This window comes from Leptidea sinapis, chromosome 25 (genome assembly GCF_905404315.1).
Source record: "Leptidea sinapis chromosome 25, ilLepSina1.1, whole genome shotgun sequence".
Taxonomy (NCBI): Eukaryota; Metazoa; Arthropoda; class Insecta; order Lepidoptera; family Pieridae; genus Leptidea; species Leptidea sinapis.
In genome coordinates, this window is record NC_066289.1 from 1,550,138 (window position 1) to 1,575,546 (window position 25,409).

Here is a 25,409-nt window from a genome sequence, read left to right on the forward strand (position 1 = left end):
TGTACATGTATGGGCTGGCATATCTTCAGAAGGTCGCACAGAGCTAGTAGCCATAGAAAATGGCACCCTCACTGGGCAAAAATATGCTCAAGAGATTCTCAATGAGTATGCAGGGCCGTATTTAGCAAATATGGGTGATGGATCGATGCTGATGCATGATAATGCCCGGCCACACAAGGCTCATATCGTACAAGAGTATATTCAGGAGGTCGGTATCAGCGTGATGGCTTGGCCATCAAGAAGTCCTGATCTCAACCCGATTTAACACGCCTGGGATGAGCTTGGGAAGCTAGTCAGAAATTGCAGACCACCACCTACTACCCTCAGGGCACTAAAGCAGGCCCTGGTAGAAGAATGGGAGAATATTCCCCAATATCGGCTCCGAAACCTAGTGTGCAGTATGCCAAACCGGCTCGAAGCTGTAATCAGAGCTCGAGGAGGCAATACCAGTTATTAAAAATTAAATAACATGTAATACATTTTAGTTGAATTTTTTTACACTAAACTAAAAATGTCTATTTTCATTGTTTTATCTTTTTAAAGTTAAAAATGTTACTAATGTATAATTTTAGTTTCTAAGAATGAAAGCCTATAAAATTTGCAACAAAACGTTTTTAATCTTAAATCTCTACCTTCTATAGTTAAGAAAAAAAAATAATTTGAAAAGTGTGATACTTACTTTTGCAGGCCAGTGTAGATCGTCGATGGATTAGGCGTTGCGTAAAGACGTCGTTTCATTGTGTGTCTTCTACCGCATTTGTTACGGGGAGTGTGTGAAAAGCTGTTTGACCTGATGCCTGCCGCTGAATTCCAGCTTCGCACACGCCCATACATTAGTCACTGCATAGCATTAGCACACAGAAAAATGCATGTGTAAAATAAAATGGGAAATTATAGGGGATGAGATAAATTCGCAAAATAATACCCTATGTCATTGTAGTGAAACCCGTCAAAATATTTGTTCAGCTTTATTTTAGTCTATTGCCGCTATGTGGGTTCTCTAAACTGTGCGGAAAGTACACTCGCCAGTCACCATATGTACACGACATGTTGAACTTGGATGGATAAGGTAAAAGTATCAAAAAATCAAACTTTTTGAGCTTAGTTGAAAAGGCATTTATTGCGAAAATTAATACCTCTATAACAAACGTTTTCAACCGGTGTGACGCGATTGCTGCATTGAAATCAGGAAAATCTTTTTTAATGAGAAAGTAGTGCGAAAACAACTGACGCTAGATGTGTGCGATTGGCATTACATTCACATTAAAATAATGAAGATTAAATTTTTACCCACATATTTTTATTTTTGTTTATTTTTGGGGTTTGGTACTTAAAAGTGTTAAGAAGACCCTATTAATAAGTATGTGCTGTCCTTTAAGTTATACATATTATGGGTATACTGTATGGAATCCTCTACGCGCCAGTCCAACTCGCGCTTGGCTATTTTTTATTGGTGTGCCGCCGGTGGCACACCATGCCGTAAAACTTTGATGAACAAAAAGTGTGCCGTTAATACTAAATAGTTGTAAACGCCTGCTCAATAATATACAAGTAAAAACAGATTAAATAACAGACTTACATAACTTGGAGCGGGGAGAAACAACTGACAACATTGGAACTCACAAGTCCACACACATACACACACGTGGAATGGTAGAATGATGAAAATTATAAAAACAAATTACTGTCAGCTACAAACACAATTCAAATTAAAGGATACAATACGTTATCTTATACATACCATATTATTTCCCAGCATCATAAATTTAATAATTATATAGTCTATCATTTACGTAATCACAATTCATGTTCTTACTACAAACCATTTTCTAATTTTCAAATTTAAATTTGTTGGAATTAGTAGTTAGAATAATGCTTTAAAAGAGCTGGCTATTCGCGCTATATAAAACCTAGGTCCTAAAGAATCATTGAGAGCAAAATTTAAAGAAACAAACTGTTGCTTCTCAATATATTCTTGATAATGTTATTTATATACATAGGTACATAAGTGAATTTGCTAGAAACTGTCATAACAATAATGTTAACACCCGGAACATATATAAACTTATAATACCTTCTACTCGGCTACGTCGAGTTAGTAAGACTTTTGTGGGGCGATGTATATGCTGTTACAAGATCCCAGAAAATGTTAAAAACAAATGAATTACGAAATTCAAATGAATTGTTAAAAAACGTTTGTGTGGTAAAGGTTACTATAACATAAATGACTTTCTTAATGATACCACAGATTGGAAATAGAGCGACCACAATCAGGCTATTAAATTTTACTATACGATATTTTTTTATAAAAAAAAGAAGTAGTCCGCTGAGTTTCTTGCGCCCGTTCTTCTCAGGCATACTTTTTCGAGTGGGTTATGTTGTCTAATATGTTAAGTCCACGTATAAATTACACGTGTGAGGCACAGATAACAGAAACTACCTGTCAGCTCGATAATACGTAACTAGTGCGTAACTAATGCGTAACTAATTTTGATTTATCAATGACGTGTGCGTTAGCTTGTGGCTAGCTAGTTTAACATGCCAAAAACATGGTATTTGATATTTAAATTTTGAAGGTTGGCTGCTGTCAATCAAATTCAGTTACAGTTATTCGCTTTCCTTTTCTTTCTTGCTGTTAGAGATGTTCTTCTCTTTTGCACTATTTGTTTGTTTATACGATGGTATATTGTAAGTCTGTGTATTACGTTGTCATTAATTGTCTTAGTTGGATTGTTTGACGACTACGGCTTATCATTTTTATTAGTCTGAGGTGCCGGCCTTTGAAGAATAGTTAGGTATTTTTTTTATGACAATAAGGGATGAGATAAGCAGGGCATTCAGCTGATGGTAATTGATACGCCCTGGTCATTACAATGCAGTGCAGCTCAGGATTATTGAAAAACTCAAAAGTTCTGAGCAGCACTACATCTGCGCTCGTCACCTTTGAGACATAAGTATATGCTCTGAGCTTTGTACCATTCGTATTGCTTTGGGAATTCAGCCGGGATAATTCCGCAAGGTGGCTGGCTATAGCACTTATAAGGCCGGCGAAACATTCTATACCCGAAAAAAAAAATTGACACTACGCTGTCTTAGCTGTAGAGCTATCTATTTTTATTAACCGACTTCAAAACGGAGGAGGTTATCAATTCGATCGGTTTTTTTATGTATGTACACCAATGACGTTCTATACATATGGACATATAATTCGCAGTCTGAAAACGGAACGGCAAAAGTGTGCTTAAAGACAATGTGAGCACACTTTTCTCATTAGTCGTGTGTCAACTGTGTGTCAATCAACAAGCCTAAGTGTGTTATAAAAAGTGCTTAAATAATACATTTAAGACTCAAAATGAAGACGGTGTGACTTATCACCGGTAAGGTTATTTTATTTATATATGATTGATATGCAAAAAGCGTAAGTAATTTATAAAACGAATATTTTTTTTATTAAATACTCGTATGGTACAATTATTGACAAGTCCGCAAACAAGACCCGCTTGTCAGAACGGGACAGATGTAAGGACACAGTCAGAAATTAAAAGAATAGAGTCGCTCTTTTTAACCGACTTCAAAGAAGGAGATGGGAGATCTCAATTCATCAGTATGTTTTTTGTGTTTGTTACCTCATAACTTTCGACGGGGTGAGCCGATATTGAAAATTCTTTTTTAACCGTTTCAAAAAAAAGGAGGTTCTCAATTCATCGGTATGTTTTCTATTATGTTTGTTACCTCAGAACTTTCGACTGAGTAAACCGATTTTGATAATTATTCATTTAAAAACTTAACTAAAAATTTAATTTAATTCACCTCTTATGCAAACCTTTACCTTTAATATTAATAAAATACTATTATTTGTGTGTGCTATATTGATAGCTTTGAAATCATAAGAGGTGTATTAAATTAAATTTTTAGTTATTTGATACTTTTCAGTTTTTAAAGTCGGTTTTTTTAAACGTAGTTTTTTTATCATTGTTAATTTAAGTAACACATCGGCACTAACGCCCTGCTTGACACTAACAGCTATAAGATTTTTCTTAAATTTAGAGGGTTCCGTAAAAATGTGGTGGCAAAAAACGGAACCCTTGTGGATTCGTCATGTCTGTCTGTCTATCTTTCCATCCTTATGTCACAGCCACTTTTTTCCGAAATTATAAGAAGTATACTGTTGGAAATTGGTAAGTAGATGTACTCTGTGAACCGCATTAAGATTTTCACACAAAAATAGAAATAAAATAATAAAATTTGGAGGCTCTCCATAATTAGAACTGGAGCTCAATTTTTTTTTCATAAAACCCATACGTGTGGCTATGGATAGGTCTTCAAAAATGATGATGAAGTTTCTCCTATCATTTTATTCTAAACTGAATAGTTTGCGCGAAGGGGCACTTACAAAGTGGTAAAGTGTGCCCCCCCCCCCCTGTTGCATTTAAATAAGAGAATGATAAAACTAAAAAAAATATATGATGTACATTATACCATGCAAACTTCCACCGAAAGTTGAAATGATGAGAGCTCATTTGCACTGTATGATTTTGAGCAAAGATTTTATTGCCTTTTCCATTTAAACAATTTAATATCATTTCCTTTCTATATAACTTTTATATTATGTTACTTGCTGCTACGGAACCCTTCATGGGCGAGTCCAACTCACACTTGGCCGCTTTTTTGTCTCTTAACGTGCGTTTTCCTTATACAAGTATTACATCATCGTTGAGACTTACAAGTTACAGGGAATCGTGTCGTATATCTCTTCTAGAGACAGATCTGACAATATGTCTTGAGTTCTTGCGCGCGACAGTTCAGTTCTCGCCGTTCCGTGTGATTTGGATATTTGTTTATAAATATTATCACACAAAAGTAAGTTTATTTTATTAATATTCTGTATAATAAAGTTAATTTAATTATAATATTTATAAGCTGGTTAAGGATTTTTTTATCATGTATTTTCTAAAATATAAATGTTTATTTATAACGTAGATTAATAATTAATATTTCGTTGAAATTTTCTTTGTTGTTAGTTCATCTGTTGGAAAATAAACATTGTTTTATGTTCTTCATTAAGTTATACTTACCAATAATATTTATCTAAAATAAAAATAAAAATTAAGACATATTTTTATCGTATTTTCTAAATAAAAAAAAATATTATTTGAAGGTATTCATTATGTTTCCTACAATTTATGAACTGTATAAGTAAAAAATCTTAAAATAAGAATTTATATTTCCAAAAAGCCAAGAACAGCTTATCAAGTCATAAATCTAAAAAAAATGTTGTTACAAAAACTTGACCATGCTGTTTTATCATTAAGTAATAAAATATTATTAAATATAGATAAAATAGTACGCCTTGGTACATAAAACGTCTTCATTCAAATAAATTAAATACCAGTTTTTCTGGAACTAATGATAACCTAGTAGTAGACGAGATCTAAGACTTTGACGTTTTACTTTTTGACGTTTGAACTCGTCTATCGTCGAAATTTTCCATTTTCTATCTTATATTATGAAAAATTATGCTTTCTCCGGTCTTCCTAGATCTGATACCGAGCTAGGGAGGGGAAGAGATTTCAGACGATATACTCTTATTTTTATGTATTGTGCCGAACAACTTTATTTCTCGCCAAATGCATATTTCTTAGTGGTCGATGTAAAATTTCAATATATAGATAATTTATATTTGCTATCATAAGTGTTGAAATATTGATTGATTTAATTCAATAATACGTGATACTGAGAAAAATGTAATGTAAGATAATAACTTTATAAATAGGGTCGGCAAAGGTCGATTTTTTTGTTCTTAATTTAAGGAACCTGAAAACAACTTTATTTTTATTAAAATTTGCCAGGAAATGACTATGGAAGTCAATATCCTTAAATAGTTAATAATAAATAAGTGCTTCCGTTCAATATACTTCTCTACAGAAAGTCGAGTCCTTTATTATAAAGCTATTACTAAAAAACCGGTTAAGTTCGAAACCAACGAACTTACAAAACAATTTCATAATAGCTCAGCGTTCTAAAGTTTAATATTATTATGTTCTATTAATGGACATTGATCTCAAAGAGGATAAAGTCCTCCTAGAGATTTCCAACGGGGTGTATTTGTAGGTACGATACGATGTCGAGGGCGTTAATACAACCTGGTATTGGAATAACACTTTTATCCGAGTGATACACAACTGCGAGGTGCTTTATAATACAAAAACAATTTATTCTAATGTTAACAAATAAGTTTACACGACGAAAGAAACGGAACGCAGAACTATTTGATGTATTCTTGATAAACTTTAAATAAAAGTTAAGGCTGTCACTAGCTGACACGAGTGTGTGTTTGTTTAAATCCACTCATTTAAAACAATCTATTTGTATTTGTATAAAAAGCATCGTGGTCCCTCTAATATTCAATAGATAAACAAAAAAACAGGAGGGTGGTAGAAATGAATTTTCATATAGCTTTTCCATCCTCATCTTTGCACACACAAACATATATAAACCCATTCACAGACACACATAAATACACTTACACTGTTCTCAAAAAGTGTCGTTTAAATGTTATTGTATTAGTCATCACGTACGTCAGTTAATAAGATCGTTGATAAACTTGATCATCAATTTTAAAAATCCCACAAATAATTTGACATCATTTTTTTATATTATTAATAATCAAAGCAATTTTTTATTGATCTAAAACTTTACAGAAATAATACCGACTTCAAAACTGTATAAGAGTGGCAATGAGTTTCTTGCTACTTCTTCTCATTAGCTCAACCCTTTACGGTAGCGGTAAATTCAATAAGAAACAATATTTTAATTTTTATTTTGACATTCATAAGTGTCATTTCCGTGACCTACATGTATAACCTATACTGCAGACATCTAAAACGTAACAATAAATTATCCCTACAAAATTTTGAAGTTGGTGCCAAGTTCAACATACCTACGTCATTTAGGTTTACTAAAATTTAGTAATTACCGGAATGCTGGGAGAGTTTCTTTCGCCGCTACTTCTCTCTCAGAGCGCCACTTGTTTATTTGGTAGTGTCAAGTATATTAGAAATGACATCAAAAAGAATTCTAAAGGAATCAATTTTGATGAAATGAATGTCTTAAATGCCTTTTTACCACAAAATTCAAGTATTGTACAGAACAATTATTTCATAATTTTTTCGTAACCTTGTGCTAGTATGTGTATTTTTGAAGTTGATATTTTTTAAATATTCTTTTACCGGTATTTATTAATGTTTAGAAATATTGTATATTAATTACCACATTGTACTGATTATCACCAGCTTACCTACCTACCAACTATCGTAGATGAAATTTTTAGCACCCTGTACGTTCTGTTTTTAGTATCTTTAAACTTTAATGTATTTAATGTGTTATTATATTATAATAATGGTGGATAAGAGAGGGTTTTTATCGCAACGTTTTTGTGACTCAGTTAAATTTTAGCTTATCTTAGGTTAATGGAGTCGCGTCCGCAATTAACGCTAGACGGCATTTTAAGTTTTTTGATACAAATAAATTATCATCTATTATCACTCTGTCTTTAAATGAAGATTCTAAAGTGCACAGTTCAATTGTATTGTATATTTCTTTGGACTTCATTATAACTGATAAACGTATTCCTTTTATAACTGTTTTCAACCTTCGATCAAGTCGACTGGTTATCAGTCATTCTGTTCGGTTTTATTAAACATTGCAAGCTTTGCTTAACATTATTAACGACAAATACCTACCAGAGACTACAGCTACACTCCTCTTTTAATACTATAATATCATTGCCTACGCTTAAAACTTTTGCGAGAATCTTCGATCGATGATGTGAATATGAAATGGTTTGTTTTTTACGTTTACCTACTCCCTTCCTCGAATCGGTAATGAATTTTTCTGACGCTTTGTCATACAGATTCCTGCGACTGCAATCACTTTATTGTACTGTATTTGGAGTGAATAAAAGCCTTTTATTATTATTACTAGCTGACCCAGCAGACGTTGTATTGCCGATATTAAAATCGTGATACAAAAGTAACTGTTGATCGTAGATGGGTGAAAATTTGAAGTTGTATGTATTTTTTAATGCTGACTCATAATCAAACAAATTTAAATTAATTAATTTAAAAACACAATTTCGTGTGGACCACCCTTACCATTTAGGGGTATGAAAAATAGATGTTGGCCGATTCTCAGACCTACTCAATATGCTCACAAAATTTCATGAGAATCGGTCAAGCCGATTCGGAGGAGTACGGGAACGAACATTATGACACGAGAATTTTATATATAAAATAAAAAAAATACAATTACTGTTGAGAGTTCAATAATAGCAATTATTAGTATTAAATTTCGATGAAGGGAACATTTTTCTAATTGAATAATATTATATAATACTAGCTGACCCAGCAAACGTTTTATTGCCGATATTTAAATCGCGATACAAAAGTAACTGTTGATCGTAGATAGGTGAAAATTTGAAGTTGTATGTATTTTTTAATGATAACTCATAATCAAACAAATTTAAAAAAAAGTCAATAAAATAAAATAAAATATTGACGTCGACCACCCTTAACATTTAGGGGGATGAAAAATAGATGTCCGATTCTCAGACCTACCCAATATGCACTCAAAATTTCATGAGAATCGGTCAAGCCGTTTCGAAGGAGTTTAACTACAAACACCGCGACATGAGAATTTTATATATTAGATTGAATAAAATATTCCAAAAAACAATTAGCTACATCATTATAATTAAGTGAACACAGATGACGAGTCCTGGTACACTTATATTAACAGATTTATTTTGCCTTGCAAGGCCATTAAAAAAAACAAACCGGTTCGTATATTTGATGTTTAAAAACAGAACATAAAACATACAAACATATTTCGCAAAAAGCTCAAATGGCTCCCTATCCGCTTGCGTAGAAATTCCCATATACTTATACATCTCTATCGTGTCCTATTTGATCCTAAAACTCCTATACAGGGTGTCCCGTAATCAGTGGACCAACGGGATACCCGTGATAGGGGTGGTCATCATCTCTCGAAAACACCAAATTTTACTGTTCTAGGGCCAGTAGTTCAAAAGATATGATTTTTTAAGCATTATTTTGAAAATTCTACCCTTATCAACACAAAAGTTGAAAAAAAATATTTTTTATTTTTATTTTGCCCTGTTTCTTAACTTAAGGTGGCTGAGGAAACATGTGTCTTCACAATTAAATCCATTTTTGTGAATAAATATTGCCAAATTAAAAATTAAAAACCAAAACATGCGCAAATATCAAATAACTAAATTTGCAACGTGATGTTTGAAGCAAGCTAGTGCAAAAAAAATGTATGACAGCCTTGCGGACCATTATTTAAAAAACATCTGCAGTTCATACTGATTCCAAAAAGGTATAATTAATCATTATTGTGAAACAATAAAAGACAATAATTATTTTAAATCAACATTAGATAGCAATTTCTTGGCGGAATTTACAATAAAACAAAAGTAAATAGTTAGAATTTTTTTATTTATTTCTTATAATAAATGTTCGAAATGTCTTCCTCTTACTCTAAGGCATAGCCGGCATCTTCTTATAAAATTTCTTTTTAAACTTTTTAACGCCCTTTCATTATTTTTGACTTTTTCACTCACCACATTCAGTTTTTGTCTTAGCTGTCTTTCGTTATCGTTAACGGTTTCATATACGGATTCTTTAAAATATCCCCATAAAAAATAATCCAATGGATTAAGATCAGGTGATCGAGCTGGCCATGGGATTGTACCTCCTCGTCCAATCCACCTACTTGGGTAAGACTCGTTTAAATATTCCCTCACTTGTCTGCAATAATGAGCGGGTGCGCCATCATGCTGTAACCACATCCTCTCACATACCTCCTGTGGTACATTTGCTAATAAATTACTTAAGTCATTTCTTAAAAATTGCAAGTACCGAGCACCATTAAGCCTCGGTGGGAGCTCAAATGGACCAATAAGTTTACCATCTAAGATTCCAGCCCACAAATTGACTCCAAACTGGTGCTGGAATCTATCTTCTCGTACAATACGTGGATTCACAACAGCCCATTCATGTAAATTATGAATGTTAAACACTCCAACTCTTTTAAAACACGATTCATCGCTCCATAATATTGAATTGAAAAATAGTGGATCTTGTCGGCATCGGCGAAGCATCTCTGCACAAAAATCTATCCTCCGTTGATAATCAGCAGGTAATAGTGCCTGCACTCGTTGAATATGATAAGGGTATAAACTGTTTCTTTTTAAAATGCGATGTACTGTTGTTTTTGCTATACCAGTACGTCTTGAAATACGACGAACACTCGTAGAAGGTTCTTCTGTCACTTCGGCCAGTATTTGAAGTTCATCGACTCTTCTAGGTCTTCCCACGTTGTTTGCAGCTCCGGGAATTCTGCCTTCTAAATACGCGTTATTTACACGGAGAAAAATTCGATGATCCGGATAGCGGTCGCGATTAGGATAGCGCTCACGATACGTACGGGCTGCTTGCCGAGCGTTTGCATTACACAGACCGTAAATAAAATACATCTCAGCATATTCACGAGGAGTATAGGTATTAGGCATTTTATAAAATCCGGGCAAACAGTATCCAAATCACAAAGACAAACAAGGTCCAATTCAAGCGTCAGTCACCAAAAAAAAGAGTCGTAATGGTAGCGAAGTAAAAAACACGTGTGCAGCTACGAGCTATGAGCAAGTCTCTGATGAAACTAAGAATAATTTGAAAAATTAGGGTGTGGGGATCATAGGCGTCGGCCAATAGGACCCCGTAAACGAAAAAGGTACCTGAGCGAGAAAGAGATAGCATATTGTGTTATCTCTCTCTCGATAACAAAATAATTCTCAGAATAGATAGCGCTTAAATGTTTCTCGCAATTGGAGTCTAAAATTGGTTATTAAGTTATTTTTTTTGTAAAATGTAATATTGTTATACCTTTTTGGAATCAGTATGAACTGCAGATGTTTTTTAAATAATGGTCCGCAAGGCTGTCATACATTTTTTTTGCACTAGCTTGCTTCAAACATCACGTTCCAAATTTAGTTATTTGATATTTGCGCATGTTTTGGTTTTTAATTTTCAATTTGGCAATATTTATTCACAAAAATGGATTTAATTGTGAAGACACATGTTTCCTCAGCCACCTTAAGTTAAGAAACAGGGCAAAATAAAAATAAAAAATATTTTTTTTCAACTTTTGTGTTGATAAGGGTAGAATTTTCAAAATAATGCTTAAAAAATCATATCTTTTGAACTACTGGCCCTAGAACAGAAAAATTTGGTGTTTTCGATAGATGATGACCACCCCTATCACGGGTATCCCGTTGGTCCACTGATTACGGGACACCCTGTATATCTCAAGGAAAAATTTTCAGCATTAAGTTCTCACCAACTTTATCTTCGGTCTGTCCATAATCTCTTGCTTTGTACACCTGTTCATAAAACTTCCTTTTTCAACAATTCATTTGCTGTGCAAGCTGTTAACCTATGGAATTCTCCTCCCTCTGAAATCAGAAAGGCTCAAACTCTCCAATCTTTTAAAACAATGCACCATAATTATTGTTTATTACTGTGACACATTCATTACTAGTTCTTTTTTTGGAATTATTTACTGTATGTTTAAATTATATGCATATCGATAACACCACCTTCTGTTATTTTTTCAACTAAAACTAATTCATTACAGGTTGCCTGGTAGAAATCGCTCTTAAGCGATAAGGCCGCCTATTGCTTTTTGTAGTCTCTTTTTTGTTATGTTTAATTATTTTGTGGTATGCAATAAAGATATATTTCATTTAATTTTCATTTCATACTTATGTTCGCTCTATCAATAACACTTGTAAGGAGGTCTAGACCAGAGCCGTCAGATTGCACTCGTATGAAGGAGTAGGTACCTACTTAATAATAAAACTCAATGTAATTACTTATCATTACAATTTATTGTAGTTCATGTTAATTATCAGTAACACGGGGCTTGGCCATCCGATAACTTGAGAGGTCGTTCTTCTGCTCGAGGCGGCTGTTATTAATTATCACCAAATAAAAGGTCATAATTTGTAATGTATACAAAACTATCCTTACTTATTATTGCTATACCTCTATAAATGCCAGTACTTTTGAGCCGTCCAAATAATTTATAGTTATCATAACAATTTATTAATATTTATTTTACTAACAGCCATATGACAACAAAGAAAATCTTCTCTTGTATTTGATACAACAACCACACATTTTTTTTATTCAAGTAAATTTGCAATGATGTTACAAATAGTTTTTTTTTTATGAAAATTAGGTACGAGACGAGTCGGACGTTCAGCTGACGGTAATTGATACGCCCTGCCCATAATACAGTGCCGCTCAGGATTCTTGAAAGACAACTGCACTCGTCACGCTGAGATATAAGATGCTAAGTCTCATTTGCCCAGTAATTTCCCTAGCTACGGCGCCCTTCAGACTGAAACACAGTAATGCTTAGACATTACTGCTTCACAGCAAAAATAGGCGCCGTTGTGGTACCCATAATCTAGCCGGCATCCTGTGCATAGGGGCCTCCCACTCGTAAAAAGTTTATTCCTTTGTCATATTGTAATTAAAATATTTTTACATTTTAAAACAATAGATTACCCCTCAATTCTTCATGGAAAACGCACACTCTTTTAATTGTTTTTACCGGCTTCTATTCACAGGAGTGCGGTTGGTACCCACCACAGCAGGGATTCTTGCTGTTGCCAAGCTGTAATGTGCTACGTAGTTCTTGTCTGGTTCTGCGCAGGCCACCTAAAACTGTATAATATTACCTATAACTAATAGGCTAAGTCGTTATATGATTGCAAAGATGGGTTGGGAGTGTCTTATCAGTTCTTCTCCCCATGTTATAGCCCCTTTACGAACTGATTTAGCTTCATAACGTCATCCAAGTGTAGTTGCAATATGTTATGTTATTGTCACTCCTTTTGGTATAAATATATTCTATTCTTACGTTCAGGTGGATGTCATGATCGTATCGTCATAAGAAAATAATTGCTACCGAATTGAAAGCTCGGTATCATCATCATCATCTTCATCAGCCGGAGGACGCCCACTACTGGACAAAGGCCTCCCCCAAAGATTTCCACGACGATCGGTCCTGCGCTGCCCTCATCCAACGCATTCCTTCAATCTTGACCAGATCGTCGGTCCATCTTGTCGGGGGCCTACCAACACTATAGAAATAAATTGTTGTTTACAAAAATTTATTAATATTTGCAACGTTATAATATAATCACGCATCAGTGGACATTATGTTGGGTGTCGTACATATTAATATATTACTCTTATATCATAAAAGTATTATGAAAGTGGGACTCTTGCGTTATTTTGCCCACCCTATCTACTATTACTGTTTTCACAACACTTCAAGTGATTAAGCAATTCAAGTCTTGGCCGAGGCACGAGTTATTATCCAATTTTTCTTTACTCATAAGTGGGCAGTGGGGCCATGATTGAATGCGTATTATTCAAATAACCCTTCGTGTCTGAAGGAAGAAGTACTTTATTTTGTACTCTATGTTCATATTATGGATTCCGAGATAAATTTAGAGTGTAGTACAAGTTTAGGTGAGTCATTAGAGAGATATTTTTACACGCCTTTTATTAGCTTCACCTGTATGTATGTTTGTTTGTAACCGAGTCATATGGGCGCGATTTTGACACACTTTAAACGGCCAGATTTTATTCAAAGTTCGTTGTTTTATCGATGACCGCTGACAATACATTAATTTGATAAAATAATTCATTTTTTCAATTTGCAAAATAAGATTTATCTTAATTTATATAATTTTCATGTATACGGCAGGACGTGATATTAATTTTAAATTTCAACCGTTATCTTTAACAATTTTTAAAGCCAAAGAGAATTTTAAAATTCAACAATGCATATAATGGTTTAAAAAACCTAAAAAACACGCTTTTATAAATAAACCAAAGTAATAAGCGTGTTTCTTATTATTTTTAACTAATATTTATTTTAACTGTAGTAGTTAATATCTTTTGTGTGTTTTACTATGATGGATTCTATTGATACAAACAGTAGCATGAAATTACTATGCATAGGTCATGGTAATTTCAATTTCTTTGTCAATAACTATAATTATTATTGTTAATAAATATTTACTTGGCATCTGTATTTATTTGAAACGTCATAATATTATGATTTATAATCACGCATCACTGGACATTATGTTGGATAAATAATAATCATATTGATTTATGTAATAATTCATAAGTGTACAGAGATAGCATGTGTAGTGTGTAATTTTCCTGAATATTATCTCTGATGCAGTATTACGGCATTTGTTTGATTATTTCGTCATACAATAATGTGTCTAAAGTAAGTTGAAATTCTATAAGAAGAACAAAATAATTGCTTAATAATTTAATCTATACACATTTATATAAAATTGGAGTGTCTCTTTGTAATATAGAAATAACGGTTTTTTACTAAATATATATGAATACATACACCAAAATAACATTTTATACAACTTTTATTTGACTGTCTGTCTGTTTGTTCCGGCTAATCTCTGAAATGGCTGGACCTATTTTGACGGGACTTTTAGTGGCAGGTAGCTGATGTAATAAGGAGTAACTAAGGCTACGTTTACTTCAGAAAAAAACTTTTATTTTAGAAATTAAAGTAATGTTGCAATGTCCAAGAAACAATCTAACTCTAAAAATAATTTATATGGCAAAGCAACGTTTGCCGGGTCAGCTAGTAATAAAAAAAAATTATTACCATCTACTTATTACATAATTATATATTACTAGCTTTTACCCGCGACTTCGTCCGCGTTGAATAGTTACTTTAGGCAGTTTTCTTTATCTTTAAGGATACTTTTCAAATAATACATATACAAACTGCTCTTTCCGTTGTTGGCAGCGCTCTTCTATGATACAGCGGATATCCCTTGTCATTGTAGACAGTACATAGTCTCTTTAATAGTATTTCCCTGCGAACTTTAATCTCCTATTTCATCCCCATGTAAGTCAAAGTTTCAAAAATGCTCGAACAAATGTTCATAAATTATTCTTATCAAGTGCCTAAATACAAAGTTTCATGGTTTTATCTTCGATAATTATGAATTTCCATACAAACTGCCATTCCATATTTCAACCCCTCCATTTATTTTTTTGCAATAAAAGATAGCCTGCATCCTTGTTCAAGCTCTAGTTTATCTCTGTTCAAAATTTTATCAGAATCGGTTCGGTGGTTTAGGCGTGAAAGCGTTACAAACAAAGTTAAATTCACATTTATAATATTAGTAGGGATGTTGAAATAATGAGCCAAAGGCAAATTTATTTTTTAAACGTCATTGTTTTCTGAAGCTAGGTGTTCATGTTAAACTTTAGATAGGTTGACTTTTTAATAAAGAAAAGTATTAAAGAATTGTAGTATTAAAAATTAATTGAAAGTTGGCGAGGGTACAAACGGAAAATATTGATTTAAGATTCGTTCATAGATGCAAGTCAACATCCCTACACACTCCGCCTGCGTCAATTAAAAGCAAGCGTTCCATGAATATAAAATGCACATCGGTACTTTAAATTTGCTTATCCCAGAGAGGGAAGTTAAAGAATTTTATTCTTAACGTTCTATAATATACATAATGTAAAAACTAGATATACTAAGACGTAAAGTAAATATAATTAGCGCCATATTTTTCCAACTCAGTAAAGTGTAAATGTCATACATGGCTGAATATGTTAGGTTTTACAATAGCCTTGTAAAACTTATTGCGGAATAAATTAAGTACAATAATTAAATTAAACAATTTTACTTAAAAATGCATAGTATTCTACAGTAAATGAGAAATTTGTCAAGAGCATAATACTACCTACCATTATTGAACAACATTACAATTGTTTTTTCTATACGTACACCCTGCATTCTACCAATATGGCAGGAATTATGTAGCGAACATCTTAATTCTGATGCCGTTGCATGTGCAGACCTGATATTACAGACCATGGATGATTCGTTGCAGGATATAAAGTATCTGAGCTGCATATTTCTATATAGAAGATTTACATCTGTTCCTCCAGATTCTATGATCAGGAAATTGCCTGGAAGAAATCCAATGTCCCTCTGGACGTTCTTGAAAGCTGCCTTGGTAACATCTGCAAGCCATGTCTAGAATAGCATCGTTACGGCAAAGGAGAAGGCTGATCTTCTGAGAGTTCTCTTTGCTTCAAACTCGACTCTTAACGATAATAATTTAGAGACTGACGATGAAGGAATTATCTTCCTTTTGCGACGTTTGGCACGGTACGACGTGGGTACTTTCAAAGTAAACGCGTACTCCTTAATAAAAGCCAACGGCAACTCTCCTGTGACTCATCTGGTGTTGCAGGAGAATGTGGCCAGCAGTGTTCACTTAACAACACTTGACCGGTATGTTTGTCCGTTTGTCTTCCATAAAAAAGTTAATTTGTTATTGCAGTAGTTTGGTGCACAGTTGCGATTATTCTAGTAGATGTACGTGCTGTCATAAATATTATCATTTCTATGTCCGTTTTTATTTCCGTTTCAATCACACCACAAAACTTCTTTTTCGTCTCTTGGCAATTATTTCCAAATCAGAGTTTCTATCACGGCTTCTTATTGGAAAACGTTTTCGAATATTTTCCCATTTTTTTATTTTACTCGGCGAGCAACATTATTTGACGGAAAATAAAGAGTATTTTTACGCTTTTATTCCCAAATTTAGTACTAGTCTTTGAGCGATTGACATATAATTTTGATTTTCCCTCGGATTCCGACTCTTTTCCAGAGATTGTTTTAGCTTGTTCCTCGCAAACTGACCGCGCGGGCTCACGCTATCAACATTTAATTATATAAGAGTCTTTGCGCGGATTTAAACTTACTAAAACTAAACGGGATGCATCCATGTATATATTTTGTCTCTGTCACAACATGTCACACATAGAAATAAAGCAACAAGCTTCTCGCACCGAGGAAGAGAACACTATTTATGGTGTCACGCTTGGTGAATGACTCGTAAGATAACAATTACATCCTGTTTATTGGTATCTGAACCATTGAATTTGACGAAGAATTATGGAATTATGAGAACACCGTATTCCCACAAAAGACACTGATGGAGAAATAATATATGGAATAGTAGTTTGTGGTAAGATTGTAAGACTTACCTAATACCTTATTATTATAATTATATTTTTCTCATTTTAGTGTTGGAGAACAAGAAACAAGACGTGGAGCTAGAAAGTCAAGGCGAAGATCAAATAACAAAAGCAATCGGCGCTATTGGAAGATGGCAAATTTGGATTTGCTGCATTGTATTCCTAGTCAAATTTCCAGTGGCTTGGCATCAAATGAGCATAATATTTTTAGCTCCACCCATGAATTTCACATGTTCGGTGAATGACCAATTTGATAACCATTGCGAAGCAAACTGCACCAGTTACAAATACGACCACAATGTTTTTGGAGAGACAATTGTCTCGCAGTGGAATCTCGTCTGTGAAAGAGAATGGCTGAAGAATGCGACACAAACGATATTTATGCTTGGTATCTTGGTCGGCAGCATGTTATTCGGATATCTATCAGACAGGTATTATTCTTTTGTATTTTCAACTGAACATTGACATATCGTGGATGACCTCTTTTTAAATTGGAACATCCTGAATTGATGAGACAAAATATTTCCGGGTAAGATTATTCGAATTGAGCTCAATGATATTATATTGACCCTATTTTGATGATATAATCTTAAGAACGCACGCATTATGCAAGTAATTTTATGTCCGTACTTCAAACACAAAATAAAAATCCTTCATAAGGTTGCCTTCGTCGTCAGTCTCTCTGTTTATATGTCTGTCCATTTTTCAAGGTTCTTTATCTCAGGAATTCGTTAAATCAAGTCGAAACTAACACCAAATACCAATTTGCGCTTGTTGTTTCTTGAAGCTGCAAAAAAACCATGCGTCTAACCAACCCAATGAATAGATACATATCCTAAAGACATCAAATTTAGGCGAGTAACAAGGTATTGTTGCACAAATAAGAGAATGCGCCTTCAATAATATTGTTAGCAAAATGTAAATAATAATTTAATATTAAATCTTTGTTTTTTGTTATTTCACCACCAAACTCTTAGTGCTCGCAAGACTCGTGTTTGTTTGCTTTTTAAAGCTAAAACTTCTTTTGGCGCTCGATCACTTTATTTTGTGGGTATTCAATGAGTTCTGGTAAAGTCGAATGGATTGAGGGCGATCCATTCCGATCAGTAAAAAGCAAATTTTACCACTATAATATTATATTATATACAATTATTATTAAATGTTACAGTAATTATTTTAATTACAGTATTACTTTATGAATTCAGAACAATGAAATTATTGTATTTAATATTGATGGAGTTTTTTCGACGTATGATCTTGTGCACAGTCGTTACAGTTTATTAAGCTTATTGTGTTTTATGTTACAGATTTGGCCGACGGGCACCATTCTTAGCAGCAGTATTTCTCCAACTGATATCTGGTGTAGCGACAGCCTATTCAGTTAACTGGTACATGTTTACTGCTCTACGATTTATTCTCGCTGTGGCTACAGGCGGTACCATGGTCACCAGTTTTGTTCTAACAATGGAGCTGATCGGCACACGTTTCAGAGCCACTGTTGGCATCTTATATCAGATCCCGTTCAACTTTGGTCATCTATTGCTACCATTTTTTGGATATTTCTTTCGCAACTGGAGTCATTTTCAACTTGCAATATCTATGCCTTCAATTTTGTTCATGAGCTACTATTACCTCTTGCCGGAATCACCACGATGGTTATTGACTGTTGGTCGAGTTGATGACGCCGTGAAAATAATGGAAACAGCTGCGAAAAGGTATTTTCTTTGTACATTTTACCTACATGTAACTGGTGATAAATGAAGGGGCCGTGAAGTACGGTATGAACGGCTTGATCATATCAGTTTGAAGATCTTCCTAATGATTAATTCATTTGATATGTCAAATTATCATTGCTAAGTTAAATGGTTTATTGGAATTCAAATCTTTGTATGATCGCACTATACAGTTACCGACTGGTATGGGGGTTCATATACTATCTAATTTTAGTCATATATTAAAAGACTTGTAAATATTTTGTTAATGATAAGTTCAAAAATATTATTTTTCTTATTCTTAATATTTGGGGCTATCTATCATCAATTCACTTGATTCAAGTGACCCCCAAAATGTGCCAGTTGTTGTTAAGGTATAACATAAAAGAGCTTAACTTCAAACATGTAAGTATGTAATGCAATTGCCTGACTCTTAGGCGACAACCCAAAAATTCCTTGAGTATTTTGGTAGAATTCTTTTGATTCACGTAAATTAAATATTCTCCATCGTTCAAAAACGATGGAGCTGGATTGTAAAGTTTTCAAAATTATTCAAATTTACGACCAGTAGAGTTCAAACATAATATTTATTATAAATTATGTATGTATACAATAATATATAGCTTGATAATAAGAACTGGGGCGAGAGAGTATCGTTTTTGAAACATACAATCATTATAATGTGTATTCGTGAGAATCCATTATTCTTTAAATTCATACACCGCAAAATAAATAATAATAAAGAAAATGGAGACTTATGAGCCAAAAAAATCGCTGCTTGATTAACAGCCAATAACACTGATAATCGAGATTATTTCGAATAATAGTGCGACAGTGGAGTTATTCATACTAAATGGATTAATGCATTAAGTGTAGACAAATTATACCTATTATTCCAGAAACGGTCGTGCGACGGAAGGCATTCGAAATTCTATACAAAAGATGATGGCCGGCAGTACAAAAGATACTAAAGAACATTCTTTTATTGACCTCTTCCGGACTCCACGTTTGAGATCACGCACTATTGCCATATGTTTCAATTGGTTCGTGTGTGGTTTTTGCTTCTTCGGCGTATCCCAATACATTGGACATTTTTCTGGAAACATTTTCAGCAACGTTGCTATTTCAGCAGCTATATTGGTGAGATTTTTTCATTTAGTATCCTAATTTTTTTTTGGAATCTTTTAAGCTAATAAGTAGTCATTGTCGACCTATGGTCATCCAAATGGTGTGCTTTTTAAAGTCATTCATGTGATATGGACCTGAAACCATCGCGGAAGAAGAGAGAGGTGCCGTAGGTGCTGTAAGTTAAGTGCCATACATCCGCATGTTGAGAACAATATTTTATTTTGGGGCGTGATGTACCTTCACCTGTGATAATGGGAATTGGCGACTGGGATTAGATAAAAACAAAATCGTAAATTTTTTCGTTAAGTTTCAATGCGGTAATGTTTGCATTTGGGAATTTTATCATTTAACGGGTTTTCTGATGGTAAGTAATCAACCGCCCATACCCTTTTGCAACACCAATACAGAAACATTGCTGACCTTTTTGGTGTACGCGATTTTCAATATTGGGTATATTCAAATATTATATAATTAAAAGTAGTAGCTTAGAAAGCGAATAGTTTGCACGGGGAAGAAAGTTCAGCAACTCCAAACATCCAGATCCTGAAGATGATACTATACTATCCTCTTGGATCTGATTCCTGCCACCAATATCCAAGATGAGGGTTAAATATGGTTAAATTAATAACAATATAATATGGCTACTATCAAAATACACCTAATAATTAAAAAAGTAATATACGTTGTGATAACTCTTAAAGACTGCTTGGACTATTCTTATAAAGAAAATTGGTCACCATCATCATATCAGACGTAAGACTTTCGCTGCTGGAGAAATGCCTTCCTCAAAGATCTCCACGACAATCGGTCCTGCGCTGCCCTCATCCAAAAATTTGTAGTCCTATTATGCCGCCTTATTCTGCGTGAAATTACTGAGCTGATGAGACGTAACATCTTAAGATGTCTCAAAGTGACGAGCGCAATTGCGATGTCGCTCAGATATTTGGGTAATTCCAGAATTCTATGCGATACTTGCAGGTGAAGTCTTGCTCGTCTCTCCTAATAATTTCTCATAGAGAAAATATTACGAGTTATTTATAAGATACTAGCTGACCCGGCAGACTTCGTACTGCCTCAATCGATAAATAAAAGACCTTAACTTTTGTATAAAATAAACTTAAAACAAACAAAAGGAATCATTTTTTTAAGTGTTACCCGTGTTTTAAGGAAGTTTATTTTTTACCTCCTCAGAAAGGATTTTCATGTTTATTCAAACCTTTTAAACCTTCCCTGGACTTCCACAAATAATTCAAGACCAAAATTTGCCAAATCGGTCAAGCCGTTCTCGAGTTTTAGCGAGACTAACGAACAGCAATTCATTTTTATAAATATACTAGTGGACCCAACAGACGTTGTCCTGTACACACGTCCTAAATTTGAAAAATCGGTCCAGCCCTTAGAAGGAGTACACTAACATACACATGAGCAAGAGAATTATATTATATGGACGGATTTGAGAATCTAAACCAATCTCAAATTCATTGAAACAAACAAAAAAATCATCAAAATCGGTCCAGCCGTTTAGGAGGTAGTTTAATTGTGAATCTAAACCATTCTCGAATCCACCTGAAGACACACACCAATCTCAAATTCACTGGAACACACAAAAATATCATCAAAATCGGTCCAGCCGTTTAGGAGGTACTTCAATTGTGAATCTAAACCATTCTCGAATCCACCTGAATACACACAGAAAGTTTCATTAGAATCGGTCCAGCCGTCTAGGAGGAGTTCAGTGACATACACACGCACACAAGAATTATATATATAAAGATAGATAGGAGAATAAAAAACATTTAACTCAATTATTATTTACTAATTATATTCATTGTGTTCTTTTAGGTGCCCGGAACTCTTATCTCAATCTATGCGAACAAAGTTTTGGGACGCAAAATTACGTTAATCAGTTCCAATTGTGTAACGGGCCTAAGTTGTCTCCTAATTAATGTAGTTCCCAAAACTGAAAGCAGCCATTTACTCCTGGGCTGTATCGGACTCTGGGGAATGAGTATTTCTTTTGCTACAGTATATTTATACGCAGGAGAATTGTTTCCAACTGTAGTAAGGAATTCGGGCGTCGGTCTATCTTCAACAGTAGCAAGAATTGGATCTATGCTTGCCCCTTTTGTAGCCACTCTAGCACATAAGAGTGCATGGTTCCCTCCTATTGCATTTGGGGTAGTTCCATTGATTGGATCTTGCCTTTGTATACTGCTTCCAGACACACGTGGTAAGAAACTACCTGATACACTGGAAGAAGGAGAAATATGATTTTACCATTGCGTTAATTTGAATAGTTTGTTGGTAATAAATACTCAGTAGATAGTAAGTTGTAGGTATAATGTAATTTTGAGTGTTCTAGATTGTATTAGTCAAGCAGACTCAAACTTCTGCACTTAGACTCTCATTATACGTAAACTGGTATTAAATTCAAATTCAAAACAGGATGTGACATCACTTATTGAAATACAAAAACTACCACCCATTCCAAAACGAATACCTCAGACCTGAGAAGAACGGGAGCAACAAACTCAGCGGGCTTTTTATTTCAAAAAATATGTTTACAAAGTAATATTGTACAAATTAACTTATTATTTAATAGCCTGAGCGCGGTCGCTCCATTCCCAACCTGTGGTATCATTAAGAAAGTCATTTATGTTATGGTAACCTTAATCACACAAACGTTTTTTAACAATTCTTTTGAATAACCCTATACTTTTGTTTTGAACATTTTCTGGGATCTTTTTGTAAAAGCATAGCAGCCGAGTAGTAGGCATTATAAATTACTGAATGTAACTACGACTCCAGCTAAAAGCGCAGAAAGCTTCTGAAGACTTCCCAAGCCTCTTATTAAGTATAGTAATATTATCAAGAATATTTGGCCAGTGTGTCTAGGCAGTTGCATTCAGGATGACTTTATTGCTCATGAACCTGACGAAAGTTTTTCTTGTAATCACGTATACTGAAAAAAGATGATATTCGTCTTATTTTATTTTATTGTGGTTTGAGCTGATGGTCTCCATACCAATGCTCTCAATAATACATAGTGTCTGTTGAGTATGCTGTATCAGGTGTAATTTTGTTACTACACCTAGTGTATTACATAGGTACCTATTTATATATTGAATGTCTGATGGCTGTGAATATGAATCTTATTGTTAATATTAAGAAAATTTTGTAGCTCTAATTATGTGAAATGTTTATTCAACTACGTCATTTAAAAATATATTTAACTTTTTATAAAGTAAAAGATACAAAATATTTTGGGTGTTTTTTTTTGTTTTGGAAAAAGATTGACCACAATTTTTTTGAGAAATTTGAGATTAACAAATGTATTGCAGTTTTAACCAATTTTTACACGCTTTTTTTTGCTGCACCTGTATGTATATTTGTTTGTAACCGACTCATTTGGGCGCGTATTAGACCCACTTTAAACGGTCAGATTTTGTTGAAACTTCGTTTATTTATCGAGGACCGATGACAATAAATTAATTTGATAAATCTATTCCAATTTTCATTTGCAAAATAAGATTTTTATTTTATATAATTTTTTCATCTATCCGTCGATAAGGCAGGAATTGATGTTCATTATAATTTCAATCATAATTTTTATAAACCAAAGCGTGTTCTTAGTTTTTCTTAAACTATTTTTATTTAGCTTAATTTTGACGTTTTTATAGCTCGGGTAGTTTTAATACACAAACACTATGATTTGATACGATGACTGCGTACTTCATAAACTTACAATAAACAAAGCGTTTAATGAATTATCGAGCTATCAGGTGGTATATACGCTAGTATATCCTACTAATATTATAAATGTGAAAGTTTGTATGTCTGGATGTATGTTTGAACTTCTTTAACGCAAAATCTACTGAATAGATTTTGATGAAACTTAACAATAATATAGCTAACAAACCAGAATAACATATAGGCTATAATTTATAAAACTATCGTGTGAATTATACAAAATACAAAAGAAGTGTGATTGTTACTAATGAATACAACTAGCGCCATCTCTTATCAACTAGCAGGCACAAGATCAATACAATTACAATTTATATGGCAAAGCAACGTTTTCCGAGTCATCTAGTTATAATATATTACTTTTATGAAATACTAGCTGACCCAACAGATTGTTCTGTATATAATAAATAAAATAATGTTTTTATATGAATTTGTCAATAATATATCATAAAATCAAGAATTTCTTCGTAAAAATGCACCCTGTTGTTGTAATAAAATTGTTTCACAGCATAACTGTCAAACCGTTGCGTCAATAAATTCGACGCGGTACGCATCAAAGGATAAACAAAATTGTTGTTTTTATTTAATTCCGAGCATATTCATATTTATTCACCTTTTAAACCTTCTCTGGACTTCCACAAATAATTTAAGACCAAAATTAGCCAAGTCCGTCCAGCCGTTCTCGAGTTTTAGCGAGACTAACGAACAGCAATTCATTTTTATGTATAGAGATAGATTATTATATGTAGTACTTTTATATAGTACTGGTTTTTTTGTGAAAATAAGGTACGAGACAAGCAGGTCGTTCAGCTGTTGGTAATTGATACGCCCTGCCCATTACAAAGCAGTGCCGCTCAGGTTTATTGAAAAACCCTTAAATTTTGAGCGGCAATACAACTGCGCTCGTCACCTTGAGACATAAGTTGTCAAGTCTCATTTGCCCAGTAATTTCACTAGCTATGGCGCCCTTCAGACCGAAACACAGTAATGCTTACTCATTACTGCTTCACGGCAGAAATAGGCGCCCTTGTGGTACCCATAATCTAGCCGGCATCCGGTCAAAGGAGCCTCCCACTGGTTTAGAACAGTATTAATTTTTGAAATTATTATCTGTCTTGCTATCGGTACCTCGTGGAATATCTCGAAACCTATAGCTATAGGTGACGGGACTTTCAATAACATATAACACATTTTATAAGAAATAAGTTAACTTTTTGAAAATGAACATATTATACGAAAAACTAAGGCCTACGATGTTTCGACGACAACATGATCCGGTTCCGACACGAACGCAAAGTAGCGGGCAGCAGTTGATTTATAATATATTTTGTATATATAATAGTTTATTATTGTATTTTTAAAGAGAGAATTAAAATATCGATATACAAAGCCTAACAGGAAATAATCCATAAATTCGATTTGATAACTTGTTTATAATTTTATTCACCTACAGCAGTATTTTACATATTATACATTTCTTATTAGTTTATTCATTTAGTAAGATCTGTAAGGTTTAGACATCAAAATTATATATATATATATATCAATAAAAATAAACTGTTTATTTAATTTCACCTTTTCGAGGTGATGTTGACTCAACTGGCAGCGACATTAC

The 25,409-nt window shown here is 33.7% G+C and overlaps 1 protein-coding gene across 2 annotated transcripts; it reads left to right on the forward strand.

The window, feature by feature from the left end:
- Window positions 1–4,739: 4,739 nt before the first annotated feature.
- Window positions 4,740–23,308, forward strand: LOC126972220 (organic cation transporter protein-like). Of its 2 annotated transcripts, none has more exons than XM_050818860.1 (5): window positions 4,740–4,860; window positions 17,257–17,638; window positions 18,515–18,922; window positions 19,819–20,059; window positions 21,890–23,308. In XM_050818860.1, coding segments are annotated over exons 1-5 (1,461 nt in total). In that variant the 5' UTR covers window positions 4,740–4,859; the 3' UTR covers window positions 22,319–23,308. The 2 variants fall into 2 exon arrangements, with proteins under 2 accessions (XP_050674817.1, XP_050674816.1); XM_050818859.1 differs by lacking the exon at window positions 4,740–4,860 and adding an exon at window positions 13,496–13,625.
- The last annotated feature ends 2,101 nt before the right edge of the window (window positions 23,309–25,409 follow it).

What these genes read in the sequence shown, in the direction of transcription:
- LOC126972220 (XM_050818859.1), top strand. Translation starts at nt 13,586, where the DNA reads ATGGATTCCGAGATAAATTTAGAGTGTAGTACAAGTTTAG. An exon ending in AGAGTGTAGTACAAGTTTAG is followed by an intron (nt 13,626 to 17,256) that starts GTGAGTCATTAG and finishes TTCTCATTTTAG; the next exon opens with TGTTGGAGAACAAGAAACAA. An exon ending in TTCGGATATCTATCAGACAG is followed by an intron (nt 17,639 to 18,514) that starts GTATTATTCTTT and finishes TTTATGTTACAG; the next exon opens with ATTTGGCCGACGGGCACCAT.